The sequence below is a fragment of the Agelaius tricolor genome, unplaced genomic scaffold (genome assembly GCF_023055355.1).
Source record: "Agelaius tricolor isolate 1412-34295 unplaced genomic scaffold, bAgeTri1.0.p SCAF_44, whole genome shotgun sequence".
Classification (NCBI taxonomy): Eukaryota; Metazoa; Chordata; class Aves; order Passeriformes; family Icteridae; genus Agelaius; species Agelaius tricolor.
Window position 1 is genome coordinate 3,037,223 of NW_027269304.1, and position 15,526 is coordinate 3,052,748.

The window sequence follows — 15,526 nt, forward strand, 5'->3', positions numbered from 1 at the left end:
TCTTTCCCCCTCCTCTTTGGTTTTGTTTTTTTGTTTTGTGGTAGTCTGACCCTTGGTTGTCGTTGCAGAACTATGGAGGTGCCATGAGACCCCCTCTGAACGCTTTAGGTGGCCCGGGGATGCCTGGGATGAACATGTAAGCACAACACAAATCCTACTGTACCTAGAAAATGCCATTATTGCATTGCAGAAGGAGCAGTTGGCACAGACAAGGCAAGGAGAACGTGCTTTGATGACCAATAATTGCAATTTCAAGAAGTGAACCCACAGTCTTAGAGGAGCCTTGGCTGTCCTAACAAGTCTGTACAAATACTCAGTTTTTTTTCACAGATCAAACTTCAAATACTGGGAATATTTTGTCAATATAATCACTGATATATCCTTGTATGCATTTTTAAAAATGACATTATTTATATTTCTACTTACTGAATATCTCGCGAGGAATGTTTTTTCTCTGCAAAATAAATCAGTTCTTAATTGTAGCAAAATAGCCTTTGTCTAGAACTATTTATAAGAAGGACACAATTGATTTGAAAGTCTTCCTAAACTGCAGTTCTTGTTTCCCTAAGTACATTTATTTCCAGTCCAAACTGCTAGAGGAGCTTTACAAATATGAGTGCATTTCTGTCAGTGTTTCTGTGTATTTCTGGGTCTGGAAAATCATCTGGTAAAAATGGACATAATCTGAGTTCAGGTTTATTCTAAATGTGAATGTAGCCATGGCAGGGTACTGAACCTTATATCCCTGAAGACAGCCCCCCTTTTAAATGTGTAGAAATACTTCAGATGTAACATTAAGAAAGCAGTAAAGATTTCTATATGCTTTCTCATTATATCATAGATACCCATTTTTACTCTAGTTTTTATAGAAAACGTAAATAAGAAATGACAATTTTAATTTTGAGTAAAAAGTTACCACTGAAGAAGCAAAGAGGTACAGAAATAGATAATGTAATTTTGAAAAAACCACCATACCTCTAACAGGTTTGGATTTCCAGACATACATTGAATTCTTGAGGCAAATAAATTAAAACCTGAACTTGTGTGTTGCTCTATCATATACATCCCATATGGGGATTTAAGACAATTCTAGGAGCCTTCCTGAGGGTAGGCATTTATGGTTTTCAGTTAAATTGATGTGGAAAAAACATTTAGACCTTTGAAATTCAGTGTGAGTCAAGTAGAGGCACTGTAGAGGTTTTCCTCAACAGAAGACTGTATTAAAAAAAGGAAATTTACTTTCCAGAAGTAAATTGAAGGCTAGATAAGATATTTTGAAACTATTTATTCACATAAATGAGAGTTTCCCAGGAAAGGTAAGAAAAGAGTTTTTTCTGTATGACAAAAAGATTTCCTGGCCTAGCAGAAAGAGAGAAGATGGATTGAAGTACTTGTACTGTGCTCTTTATAAACACATTTTATCAAAGGGTTGCTCTGAGCTGGGATTCTTTGGAATGTATTTTCTGGACATGAGGGTATTTCCCCACTGTAAATGTAGTGCTGTCTCTGAAATTGCAGTGAGGCCTCAGAGTGAGGGCTGGCCTGGGGGCAGTGGCAGAGGATGGACCCAGGTGTGCTCCCCTCACCCTTTACCCACTGTGGAAATCACATTTCCCCTGCACTAAGGATGTCCCTTCCCACCTGAGTGTGTTCTTTACACGACAATTCCCCACTGCCCTGTTGTTCATTTCCTCGGGGTTTTGGCCGTGTCAAGTGCAAAAATGTGTGTTCCACAGAAACAGCTGCCGTTTGAAATCCAGCTTTTCCCCCTTGGAATGCGAGGAGAAGCTGCTTTGGTTAAGAGCAGACTATGTGCCAAATAAAGTGTGACAGTTTTCCTGGGTGAGAAAGTGTTCTTTGTGGTCAGAAAGGGCAGCCTGAGGGCTCCTAAGGCAGCGTTTCAGCCCCTGCCATCCACACCTGCAGCACTGCTGGGTAATTCCTGCCTTTGTCATCAGCAGCACCATCACATTCCTGTTGGACACAGCTGATGCCCAACCCATCTTCTTCCACAGAACAACTTCATTTTAGGCTGTAAGTTTTTCAGTTGGAACTTGGCACAGCCATTTTTAGGATGATTTCATGTCTCTGCCAGTTTTTGGAAGAAAAAGGCAGATTTCAGGGAGCCTCAGTGTTATATTTCACTGGTGATTTTTAACACCCTGTGTGACCTGCAGTGCTGTCTCAAGCACTAAGAATATCTCAGTCATGCCTCAGATTTTAAAAAAAAGAAAAGAAAAAGGTGTGATTTTGTCTTTTAACTTCAATTCACAAACTTGAGTCTAGATGTTTCATTTCCTGATGGAATATATTTGCCTCTTGGGAAACTGGAATTTCAGAATTTTATTTTTTCAAGCCAGAATTGACACTTACAGGATAAACTCTAAAAAAAATTACAGAAAAAAAAAATGGTCATAGCAACAGAGACTTTGTGAAGTATTTTGGAATTGGTGCTTGTATGGTTATGTTTTATGACCTTGTTGGTGCTTCCAAAATAAATGTTTAGTAAAAGACAAAAGACCTGCTTGCATGGAATTAAAAAAATAAAAAATGAAAAAATTGCAGTTTGGGGGTTTTAATGTGTGTTTTATAAGCATTTGGCTCCACAAAATCCATGTGGCTTTCCAGCAGAATCTGCTGCAGTGATTTCTTAAGTCTGTACTAAAAGCTGTCCAATAAATCTGAAAATTCCTACAGCTTTTTAGATGAAAGGTGAGTTCCCACATCTCAGTGTAATTTCTGAGTTTCCATATTCCTGTGGGTTAACCCAGTTTTGTCTCTGATTTAGTACATGTCACAGAAATGACTGCAAGGGTTTGGGGTGAAAACAGACTTTTAAGTGGTGTTACAAATATTCCTGATTTTTCTGAAAGAGAGGATCCAATAAACCAATGAAAAATAAGAAAAAGAACAGCAAGACCAAAAAAAAGAAAAAAGGGTAATATTTCACTATATGATCATCAGCAGAGGAGAAATTGCTGAATATTTGACCTGAGGAGCATTTTCTCTCTCAGTCTTTCTTTGAATGATGCAGAAAAGACCATACCAACATTCTTGATTTCCAGCATTCCAACGATAAAGGCAGTGGAAATAAATAAATTTTCTGTTGGGTTTTTTTTTTTTTTTTTTTGAGATTGTTCCTTTATAGTTTCATCAACAATGTAATAAAAAAATAAGATTCAATATTAAATCCCTCAGGCAATGTATGCGCTTAAATAGCTTTTATTTCTGCAAGACTTAGGGAACTTTCAGAACTCATTAATGAAGGGTGATTCTTTGTGTCTGTTCCAGTCTCTCCCCCACGCCTGGCGAGCTGCAGTGGTTAATGTTGCTTTTCCACAGCTAATGAGGCCAAAAGGCCATTGAAAACATGAAAGTTTTGTCATCTGCTCTGCGTCTCTGTTGTCAGGGCCTTCAGAAAGTGATTCAGTCTTGTTTGTAAATAAGCAGGAGCTCTTGGTACTCCCAGAGGTAATTATGGATTTGAGACATTGTGACTGTGAGCATGGAGATTTTACCTCTGGTGTGTCTGAGTCCCCTGTGCATTGTTAAGAGATGAAGCCTCACCCCCAAAATATTTTTCTGGGTTCAGCTGAGAATGAGAAACTTAAAGTAACAGCAAAAGTTGTGAGAAAAACCCACTGAGGGTTTTCTGGGTATAATACATGAAATTTATATCATGGCTGTTGCTGTTCTCATGATGGTCATTCATCATCATCATCCTCATCACCATACAGGGATCATAGCAACCTATTTTGTATGGCTTGTTCTTTTACAAATTAGGTGTTCCCAAAATATTTATTAGCTAATTGCACGGGTTTTGCTAATGGAACCTGACTATACTGCAGTATTCTAGATCCACAGTAAATGAATCCATCCTCAGTGCTTCAGGCATGTGCTTAATCATGTGAGCAAGATCACTGCTTTTATGACTGAACATTTATTTATTTTATGACTTGAATTTATTTTCTGAGTAGTAAATAAATTAATCAACTCACCAAATGACTGAATAGCAGTGCCACAACAAAAATTCTGCTCTTGCATTTTAACTTAGTATAGTTATGGTTTGTAAACACGCTTTAGTTTGAAAAAGCCATTTCCTTCCTCTGGAAACAGGTTATTCAGATTTTTTTCCTCAGAGCTGGTGAGAGGATGAGGGTGGTTCTGTGTCTCATCATTCTTCTTCTGTTTCAGGGGTCCTGGGGGTGGTAGACCTTGGCCAAACCCAACCAATGCCAATTCTGTAAGTAAATATTACAAATATATTTGACATCTCATGTGTTTAGGGAAGTATCTTCATGCCAGGCCCAGCCTTGGTTGTCCTGGCATCCTAAACAAACAGGACATTTCTGGTATTCCTCCAGAAGGCAGAAATTCTTCATTTTCATTCAGGGATCATATATCATTAGTTTAAAAGTGTCCATTTTTGGCACTTGTAGATGGATAAGGTGGGTCTGGCTTGCCCTGCTAAACAGTTCTTCCCGCTTTTCTCACTTTTGGCTTTTGAATTCTATGTGTCAAATTCTTCAATTTGCTTTTGCATAAACTCAATTAAAATTGATTTTTTTAGCTGATAGTTAAAAGTCATTTCAGTCCCTGAAATCAATTGGCAATTTCAATAATAGATTTATTTGTAACAGTAATTTGGCTGACAAGTTGTCTGTAGAGAAACTTGTGTTTGTCAGTACAGTTGTTGCTCCCACAACAGCACTGGCCTGTGTTCCTTTGGAGAGAATAACAGCAAAGGCAGTAACAGAGAAGGAAACCAGATTATTCACAGGATTTCTCCAGGACACTGTCCTTAAAAAAACATAAATAAAAAATGGAAATAAATACCAGTATCTTCTAAGGCAAAAGGTGTGGGGACTTCTTTTCCTTTTGTGGTCAAGATTGTATTGAAAATTAGGTATCTCTAAGAATGTACAAATTCAGTTTGTGCTTGGCTGACTCTGAAGTCCTGCTGACTGAAATGCAAGTATGTGCAGACTGAGTCCATACACCTTATAAACTACATTGCCTTAGTAATCTTATACCTTAACATTTTAATATTTTATTGAGTTTTTAGTCAATTTTTTGAAATTGCTGAAAAGAGGTGTTTATTTTGACAGCAGAGGCATTTCCCCATGATTTCAGCTGTGTCCTTAGTCACTAATTGAATCAGCCCTCACCTGCAGCTGCAGGAGCCCATCCCAGCACACAGGGACCCAAAATCACTGTTTTTTCTGTTGATGTTACAGATACCTTATTCCTCAGCCTCTCCTGGGAACTATGTGGTGAGTGCCTTTGTGTGTGTTTGTTGGACATCGCATCTCATTTGGGCAGAGAAACAGCAGCCCAGATGCTGAGGGGAGCCCCCATGTGCTGGCTGCACATCTGGCCTGCACCAAGGTTTCCCAGCCCCCTCTGGTGCAGATGTGGGTGCTCAGCACCAGAACCATTGTCAGCCTGCTGCAGATTGCCCTCAGCGCTGCTGCACTCCAGGGAAAACATTTCTGTACCTCATACCATGTGTTGTCTGCAATAATGAAGGACAAGAAGCCCCTTGGCTTTCTCAGGAAAACCGTGTTGTGTGAGAGGTTTTGAACTTCTGCAGGAAAAAGGTGTTAATGTGTACTGCTGGATTTTGTCTCTGTAGCTAGAGATTAACTTTGTTTAATATTTTAGACTCTCTGTTGTTGTTGTTGCACTCAGGTTATTTGTATGGCTGAGGAGCTTTTCCTAGGCAGATAGTTTATTCTGTTTTTATCACATGCACATAGCTGGTGTCACAGGGTGAGGAGGGAGAATTATATAATTAAAAGCAATTTATTTCGTCATTTATTTTACAAAATTAGATGGGGGAAAAGGTTATGATTCTTGCAAGTGTCTGTAACTTACAGGCCTCATTTTGTCACAGCTTGGTGTAAACAGTCAATATTTGCTGTCTAAAAATCAGTTCTTTCAATGCAGAACTTCACAAAGCTCTCTCTGTCTGGAGGAGGTTTTGTGGGTTTGCCACATTCTATTGCTGAAGAATTTAAAGACATTTTGGGAATATTTGACTTCATAGCAAGTAACTGTTTGGTGATGAGGGATGGGCTGGAGAGCTCCTAAAAATGGTTCTTAGTGAAAAGATTTGTAATCTGGACTTACTTGCTTTGAGAACTTAATAAGATTAATCTATATATAATTTATTAATATATACGGATATGAAAACTTACCTATTAGTATAGAAGTATATATAATATCTACAAATAGATATATTATGTATGTATAAATATACATACTATATATACATATTATATATATGTATACATAAATATATACTTTTTATACATTAATAATATTATATTCTAAGAGTGAAAATAGTTGAAACCAAGAAATTCTGAGAGAGGAAAAAACACAAACAATGGAAGTAAAAGCAAATTTCCAATGAGATTAAAAAGTTAATGAGGACAAGTAGCTTTTCTCATAAATAGTCAGTTAGTTGTTCCTACATCTTTTTATCTGATGTTTAAAAACATGCAGAGAGAGCCCTTAAAAAAATCAAGTAAGGGAGCTTAGTACACAGGTATATGGAGAGCCTGTGATGCCTAGGGAGTCATATAGGTTTGGATAAAATGTGGATATAAATCTATGGATAAAAGTTTATAAGTAAAAGATACATGGACAGGTATCCTGTAAGCAGACAGAACACCCAGACCTTTGTAATCACTGCCACTGAAAAGATGTCCCTGTCTCAACAGAGTATCTGCTCTTTTAAATTAGAACAAAAGAGGTAAAGTACAGTAGTATCCATATGGCAGTGAAAACAATAATTATTTCTAGCAGTTGTGTATGTGTTATTAGAGAAAGTCAATATTTATTTGTTTTAACAGCCAGAGCATTTTTGTTTCTTGGTCTTGATCAGATTTGTGCCATGGAAATAACCAAAACATTTAAAAATACACATTCCTTGATGTGGGTTATTTGTGTGTGTCTGTTTTAGGTTTTCTCTAACCTTTTAATTCGTGCTAACTGACAGTTTTTACTTTCCCCAGGGTCCTCCAGGAGGTGGAGGGCCACCAGGAACACCCATCATGCCTAGTCCTGCAGGTACTGAAATATACTTGGAAATAACAGAATTATAAGAGATTTTAGGAAGTACACTTTTTTTTTTTAATAATCAGATAACAAAATTATTGGAGCTATATTTTCTGCATCAGGTTTTTTTTCTCTACTTGCTAACCTCTCCAGCAGAGGAGGGTGGGGAATTTTCCTAACTGGCCATAAAAACTTAACTGCATTAGTATATTATTTCATTGAATATAATTCTAGGGATTTAAATATATAAAAATAAAAATCAAAACCAAAACAAATAAAACCCTTCCAAAAAATGAACAAACAAAAAAGTCAACCTAAAGTAAAGATATTTTGAATTTCTGTTTTCCAAAGCATGAAAACACTTAGAAACTGGCTACCTGTGAGTTTTGCCAAGGTATTTACTCACCTCTGAGACCAGCAGCTCAAAGATTCCACAGCCCAACCATCCCTGTGTGTTCTGGCATGAGCCAGGACAGCAGACAGGCTTTTTCCCAGCACCTGGGGACAGCCAGGGATGTGTGTTGCACAAGATTCTGGTGGACAAAGAACTCTTTGCCTGCCTCACTGGATATTAAAAATAACTTAATAGGCTGATTTCACTTCAGGCTAAAAACCTTTCTGTTTCCCCTTTTCCTCAGACAGCATCTTTGAATGTTCTAGTGATGTGTAGTGCTCTGTATATAATGGAATTATTAGCTTGGAATAATGCTTAGAAAATCATCTTGGAAATATTGATTAGTAGACAAAATCCTTGATTTGTCTTCCTGTTGTACATAGAATATCATTGGGTGTGGAATGGGCTTCTGGAGGGTCTGGGTGCAGAGTGCTGAGCTCTTCTTATTCTCCATGCAGATACTGATTTTCCAGAGTTGCCAATATTTTTTTTAAATCACACTGTCCCCTTAGGGATGTACACGGACTTTTGTCAGGTCGTTCTCCTTTCAGTTTTTTGTCAGTTTGGGTTTTTCCTGCAAGCATTGCACCAGGCTGTGCCGTGAAGATAGATCAGCTAAAGCCTCCCTCAGGAGGGAAGGATCTTTGCACAGTGTTCCACTGAAGACTTGGACATATTCAAATTCATATGGCCTTGACAGGGATGAGAGTAAAAAACTGTAACTCTCGCTCTGAGTAAGGAGAAGCTTTATATCATTTATTACAGATGGAAAACAAATTGCAGGAAGTACTGATAAGAAACAAACTCCCGTTCTTTGAATAATGTTGAAGATGAGTGAAGAAATTTAGAACTCCGGGAAACAGGATTTTAGGAATTTAATAGTTACAGAGTCGTGGTGATTTATAAACCTTTTAACAGTCATGCATAAAGCTAGAGCCCAGAAGTAGTCACTTGGGGACCATGGCAATTATTTCTTTTCATAGCCCTGTTGTGTGGCAGCAGTGGATAGAAAGAGAATAAAATCTGCCATTATATTGCCACTGTGTATCGCATTGAGGCACAGTAATAATATGAACAAAATGACAGGAAATGTATGAGGTGAGTAATTTTATTGAAAAGTGTATTTTAGCACTTAAAATAATCTCTTATTACAGATTCAACCAACTCTGGAGACAACATGTACACTTTAATGAATGCTGTGCCACCTGGGCCCAACAGACCTAATGTAAATATGAATTTTCTTACATCTTTCTTTGAGTAGCACAGCCTTTTGTTTATCCAAACACTGTGTTTCCAGCAGCTATCATTATTGCTAAGCTTTCCTTTTTTATGGGTGGCTCTTCAGTTATGGGCCTCTGGGAAAAAAAACCTGCCAGTAGAACTTAAAAGTAAATATATGTAGATATGCTAAGTCATTATGCAGTAAATTGCAGATTGTTTGGCTATAATGGTAATATCTTTTAAATGTGTGAAGAGCTAAATTTAAGGTTAATTATGTAATTGGATAGAAGCTGCTCAAGTTGTGAAGGTGATGAGGAGCTTTTGCAACTTAGGATAGGTCTGGTGGGGTTTGAAAGCTGTTAATTAATCACTGATGGATTTTAGGGAGTTATAAAAGTTCCCTATAACTCCAGTGGGGATGGGGCTGAGTTGCCAGCAGCAGTCTGAAAAGCCATACAAAACCAAAACTGAAGTAAATAATAAATTATTACTCTGTTGGATTCCAGCCTACAGAGATGACAGTCTCCAAAAATCATGAAATTGACCCCAAAAATGCTGGTTTCCAGTCTTCACAAGACACCTTCTCATGAAGGTCTGAATGGGACTTGAGAGTCTCTTCTCATTCAGGGCTGAGGATTTGTCCTTATTTTTTTTCCTCCTTCTCCTGAGCAATGCGTTCTCTTTATTAGGCTGTGTGATAAATAATTGTTGAGTTTGTAATGGCTGCTCCTTTTGTAGTTTCCACTGGGGCCAGGCTCAGATGGACCCATGAGCGGACTGGGTGGAATGGACTCGCACCATATGAACGGATCATTAGGTAACAGGAACAGTAAATGCTGAATTCCCAGTGCCCCTGCTGTTCCCTGGGAACAATTCTTGGAGTTCTATGTTAAAATGTATGGAAAAAATTCTGTGTACATCAGTGAGATGAAGGGAATGATTTGAAGAGGCTGTGGCAATGAAAAAAGAAGACATTGAAGCTCAGTGAGCAGACTTGTGAAAAATAACATTTCAGCATAGGCCTCTATCTCCTAAAGAGAATAACTTTTTTTGTTTTAGGAAACACGACCCTGACATTTTGGATTACTTTATATAGGGAAACTTTTGCAGCCTTTCTTTACCCATTACAATCCTAAAATGGGTATTTGGTTTAACTACTAATGATGCTCATTGCATTCAAGTCAATGAAAAACTGTGTGAGAGGCAGCCACACCTTTTTCTATTGCTTTCTGCATGCTGAGAATTTCTTCTTCTCAGCTAAAATGAAAAATTCAATTGCAAGTTATGGGAGGATTTTACATGTACCTAGCACATAGTTTATCCTTTTGGGCCATGACAAAATAACTCCTGATAACATCTATGCATCTGGAGTTTTTGGAGAGAGAAATCCTGTTCCTTCTCAGCCCTAGTTTGCCTGGCTGTACGAAGGAGCTGTTTCAGTCTTCTCCCACAGCTCCATTTCTGATGGTTTTGCTGTGATCTCTTCTAGTTTTGTACTCAGTACTCTTCCAGAATTTGTCTTCCCTGAAAATACATATCTTTTGCTGCTAAAAAAACCCCTTTTCTTCATTCATCCATCCTAAAATTGCATTTCCCTTATTCTCTGCTTTACTTGAGGTGAGGGCTACAGCATGTGAAAAAAGCCCTCAGTTTTCAATTGTCTTGCATTCACTATATTTAATTTTATTTGGTTTCCTTTCTCTGCTCATCAGGATGATCTGTTTTCTTTAGGGGATACTCAGTGCATGTAGTGCTGCAACAGTTGATGGAGCCTCAGACTGATTGAGAGGATTATTCTGTACCAAATGTAAACTTTTACTAAGTTGGTTATTTTTTAAAATGTTGATGTTGCACAATGCATTTTCGATGAAAAAAAACCATTATTGGATTAGCTTCAGCTCAAAATTAACTGAGCAATTGTCTGTTTTAATTTCAGGCTCAGGAGACATGGACAGTATTTCCAAAGTGAGTATCTAATCGAATATCTGGAATTTTTAGAGTGTTTCACTCTAAACTCATTTCCTTTGTCTCCGTTATGAATCTTTTTGTATACACATTTATTATATCATATCTATATTATATATAATTACCTCCAGTTCATAATCTGACTGATCATGTTGTAGTCTTTGGTGCTCTTAAAATAAATGAAACCAGTTCTAATAATCAGTTCTAGTCAAAGGTAAATTTGGGCCAATCTCCTTAGGGTGTTGCAGGATTGGGTTTGTCACCTCTCTAAGGTAATGTTAATATCTTAATCCTCGGGATAAATTTCCAAATAAGAAGCACTGTTTTGATGCCACAATCATTAAATAGCTGGAGAAGGATGTGAGTTTAATCTGCAGGGATTTTGCATCTACAAAAATAATACTTGAATATGTTGCTTCTGTAAAAATAAAACTTCTATGGATGTGATCACCATTAACTTAGGAATTAATGAGCTGATGTAGTATTGGTAAAGGGGTATAAATAAAGAGGACCCTGTGTTTTTACATTTTATAACATTTTCAGACTCTTCATGATGTAAAGTGATGGATGGGAAAGACAACATTGCCTCAGCTGCACTGTGCTGGGCTGTGCAGTCAGGGATTCAATAAAACCCTCCTGTGAGATAAACAGCATACAGCACATTTTCATCAAAGTCTGTGGTTTTTCTTCACTATCTTACTGCAAACTGCAGCATTTTTTAAAGGAAAAAAATCCAAAACATTTCCATTTCAATGGGATAACTTTTAAAGCCTGTATTCCACTTTTAGCTGGTCAGTATGTGCTGGTACAGGTATCAGCAGCTCTGAAAAGTTGCATCCTAAACAATTTACCTAAAAGTCTCATAATATGTTAGCCTGCATGAATAACTCATGGCAATAACTGTTGATCTATGTGGTTTTTAAATAAGTAAAAGAAAGATGCTGTTAATTTTGCCTGTAAAACAGCTTTCCATAGAAAATGGATCCAGTCCTGGCAGAATCAGTACAGGTCACAGAATGCAGAGCTTTCTAGAGAAGATTTTAACTAAATTAGCTGAATGGCAGAACAGAAAGATTTTTTATGAAGTAAGCTCATACAAGGGCAGTAAATGAACTGAAATTATGCATGTTAAATAAAAATTACCAACCTGCATTTATTGCAATGCCCATGGAATTTGTGCAGGCACCAGGGGCACCCTTGCTTTGGAAAATCCCTGTTGGAGCTATAGTGCTGGACCCCAAGTGGCCACAAAAGCACTAAAATGGGATTTTTTCAGGAATTTGGCCCTTTGGGGCTGGAGTGCTGCAGCAATGGCAGAATGCCAAAGCTTAGTTCTACACAGAGCAACATGAAATAGGGGGAAATCCCCCAGGAGGAAGCAAAAGTGCAGGAGCATCATATAAAATAAATGTGGCAGGGTCTGTGCATTCTTGGATGTCGAGGCCAGTGCTGTGATTGTGCAGCCTGCCCTCCTGTGTAACTCAGGCTCTGGGCTGGTGCTGCTCAGGGCACAGCAGCAGTGCAGAGCCACGGCACTGGGTGCAGCCTTCTCCGAGCTGTGGGTCCCTGGTGTGCTGGCTCCACCGGAGAGCAGACTTGATTACCTGGTGTCAATTGGTGTCAGTGTTGTTATTGTTACTGATGTCAACAACCTCGTTAGCCTTCAGCTGTCTTTGAGGGACGTGTTGTCCAGGGGTCTGAGGATCACAGCTGTGGAAGTAGTGAATTAGACTGAAGAAAGCAGAAGGGCTAAGGCAGGGCTTTTGACCCAGCTCTCTGAGGTGCATTTCAGATGCTGTTGAAAAATTTCTGCTTGTAGGTCATGTATCTAATTGGTTTGGTATTTATATTTATATTGCATTCCATTTTTCTGAATTACAAAAAAAAAAAAGCCAAGGAAAGGACTGTGATAGATGTAAGGATTTCATTATGAGGTCCCTGGTTTCACTGCTCCTTTTCCCTGACTACTCTTTTTCCATCATGAGTCTTCTGAGTAGGAGATGTAGCAGTGATGGAAAGAGGATTGCCCATGATCCAGGCGTGGCAGGGTGCAGAGCAGCTTTGTAAGAGCACCTGACTGATGGCAGTGTGTACAATAACCACGTGTGAGCTGTTGATGCACAATCATTTCTGTGGCAATTAACCTTGTTTCACCCATTCTGCTTCTGAAGTTGCAGAGGTCTCTGTGCACTTCTGTAAGGAAAAGAGTAACAATTAATTTTTGCAAGGCTTTAGATTGTTACTATTTCAGTGAATTGTGACCATGATGAGCAGCCCTCAGTCTGCAAGGGTGTGTGCAGACCTGATCCATCCTGCCTTTAAGTACATCTTTTGTCTGTCTTGAAGTACATACCCATAACTCACACATGTCAGGGCTCACAGACGTGGCTGCATTCAACCACATGATTTAATGTGGTGACAGAACTTCCTTATATCCCTGCTGCAGCCTTTTACAGCTCTTCTTGACTTCAGCAGGAGCAGATGCTGGTTATAGCCTGAAAATGAGGCACAGGTAAATAATCCTTGCTTCAGGGAAGAGAACATTACTTAACAGACTAAAATTAGTGACTGAATCATGCAGAACCCTGCTGGGGCTGATTTCTCATCCTTGAGAGGCTTCAGTGCACCTGAGTGCACCAAGTTCTGTGTGGAGCATGCCCTGGGCTCACCTGGTAAGGCTGGAAATGAACCTGAAGTAGCACTGAATCTGTATTTTGTAATCTTTTTTAACAGAACTCTCCCAGTAATATGAGCATGAGCAACCAGCCTGGCACTCCCAGGGATGACAGTGAGATGGGTGGAAACTTCCTAAACCCTTTTCAGAGCGAGAGTGTAAGTATTCCATTACCTGGCTTGTTGGATTGCAAAGGTGAACATGTATCTGTGGCCTTTTGTTTAGAAAAAGGAACTTTACAAGTTTTGTAGTGTGCTTGTAGTGCAGCACTGTGTGTCTTGTATGTATTTTAATAGTTTCTGAAAGTACAGCATTGATTTGAATAAAAAATGCTGTGCAAAAGAGAGATGAAACTGGAATAGGTGGGAGGCATAGATTCACTGCAGAAACTCTTTGGGCCACGAGGTCAGTGAAAAAGCAGGGTTTACACTGAAGTATGTGATGAAAGCACCAATAGATTCCATGTTGCAGTGTGCTGTTACACCCATAAAAGGCAGAGGTTCCACTAGTGTTCATTCTGGGGAAAATTATGGGGTTTTTTTAATATATGGAATGCTCAAAGCAGCAAAATGTGGTGTAAACATTTTACAGAGCAAGACTGTGGTATTGTCATACTCATGTGCCTGAAGCTGGGTTTGTAAATCCACCTCTAGGTCCCTAAATAGGAGTGTAACCTCATTAGCTGTGCCAGTGGTGACCTGCTGCTCAGTAAACAGCTTCTGTTAGATCTCAGCATAGTTGAGTTCCGTGGAAAATTTCCTGGGAATCTGATTTTGAGGGGTTTTGGGAGGTTTTCTTTTTCAGCTAGTGAAAAGGAAGAGTTTCTGCCAGTTAGCTGTTGGTGGGCACACATTCAGGTTGTGTGGAGTGTTGAAGAAAACTGTCATACACAACCTAAGAAGAGCAGTGTTTAATATCTGCCAGAATGGCAGAAAGCACAGAGGCTCCATGAAACGTGGTCCCTGCTCCTGGCAGCCCTTGGCTCCCAGTCTGGCACGCTCTGTGTGCTGAGAGCAGCCAGGGTCACTGAAACAGGGCCGTGGGAACAGGAGGACATCAGTGCTACTCTGGAGAAAATCACTGCTCTCAGACACTCCCTGGGTTCTGGGTGCTTTTGTGCTGCCTGCAAGCGCCAGGGACTCGGATCTCTCACGGTTTTGTTGAGATGTGTGCCCACAAGGCAGGAGTGCCACATGCCAGGGGCAGCCCTGTCTGCTCCCAGGCACTGCAGGCTCTCTAACATGGGTTCCTCTCTCATCCTGGGGCCTGCTTTGCTTTCTGATCCATGTTTTGCCACTTGGCTGCTCAGAATAGGTGTTACCACTGAGTCCTTTCTCAGGGAGATTTGCTGTTCAGTTCACCAGGAATTTTGGTTAGGGGTAAGTAGCAATGCAGGGCTTAATAACAAGTTGAAAGTCCTAAACAACTTGAGACCATGTTTTGATTCCTTTCCCAAAGTGATTCCCCAGATACTTTGGCTCAGATACAGGAGATTCCTTGAGCAGGTGCTTTGCTTTAAGCCTCAGAGCTGGTAGTCAGACCTCTGTAATTTACATGGTAGGGAACACCCATCTAAAATACTCTTTCTATGTGCTTGGACACTTGGAAATGGCCAGCTTGTAACTGAAGACTTGGCAGGATATGTAGGGCACATGTGGTTTTGCACAGGCAAATTTATCTTTCCTTTTCCTTCCGTCAATTTTCAAACTGCTAATCTTCTTGCATTTTAACATTTTCCTCTACTTAGAGGATGTTGGACCAAATTAGCTGGTTTTGCAGTCCACAGTTTTCAATTTAAAAGCAAATTAGGTGTATGGATGTGCATTTCTTCTAGGCACTGTGGTGTCCCATTGATTACTTTAATGAAGCACTGCTAACCTGAGGGTAGCTGTAGCTTGGGTAAAGGCTGCAGTTCAGTTTGTGTCACTACAATCGTGTGATGTGGCAATTGGATTTTTGGTTCACATCAAGGAAAATGACCACTGCTGATTCAGCCCGCCCCCTAAAATTGCTAACACAAAATAATACAGACCAAAACCCTAACTGAATCACAGTCCTACATATGTTTGTTCCTTTCTTCCCCTAAAGTAATCAAAAACTCCCCAAAATCTTGTGTGGTTCAGCTAGCCACGAATGCAGCCAGTCTATTTCAGACTAGGCACCTGCCCAGGAAAATTCCCCAGTAGCCAGCAGTGGGCAGGGAGGGGAAT

The 15,526-nt window shown here is 39.5% G+C and overlaps 1 protein-coding gene across 6 annotated transcripts in view; it reads left to right on the plus strand.

Moving 5' to 3' along the window:
- The window catches only part of SSBP2 (single stranded DNA binding protein 2), a 137,055-nt gene that overhangs the window by 108,962 nt on the left and 12,567 nt on the right, over positions 1 to 15,526 (plus strand). For 2 of the 6 annotated variants that reach the window (XM_071455120.1, XM_071455122.1), the window contains 8 exons: positions 45 to 136; positions 4,195 to 4,243; positions 5,238 to 5,273; positions 7,020 to 7,074; positions 8,611 to 8,681; positions 9,416 to 9,494; positions 10,614 to 10,642; positions 13,376 to 13,474. In XM_071455120.1, coding sequence (XP_071311221.1) covers positions 45 to 136; positions 4,195 to 4,243; positions 5,238 to 5,273; positions 7,020 to 7,074; positions 8,611 to 8,681; positions 9,416 to 9,494; positions 10,614 to 10,642; positions 13,376 to 13,474 — 510 coding nt within the window. The remainder of the gene's footprint in view (positions 1 to 44; positions 137 to 4,194; positions 4,244 to 5,237; positions 5,274 to 7,019; positions 7,075 to 8,610; positions 8,682 to 9,415; positions 9,495 to 10,613; positions 10,643 to 13,375; positions 13,475 to 15,526) is intronic. The other 4 variants (XM_071455121.1, XM_071455123.1, XM_071455124.1 and 1 more) reach the window with 3 other exon arrangements.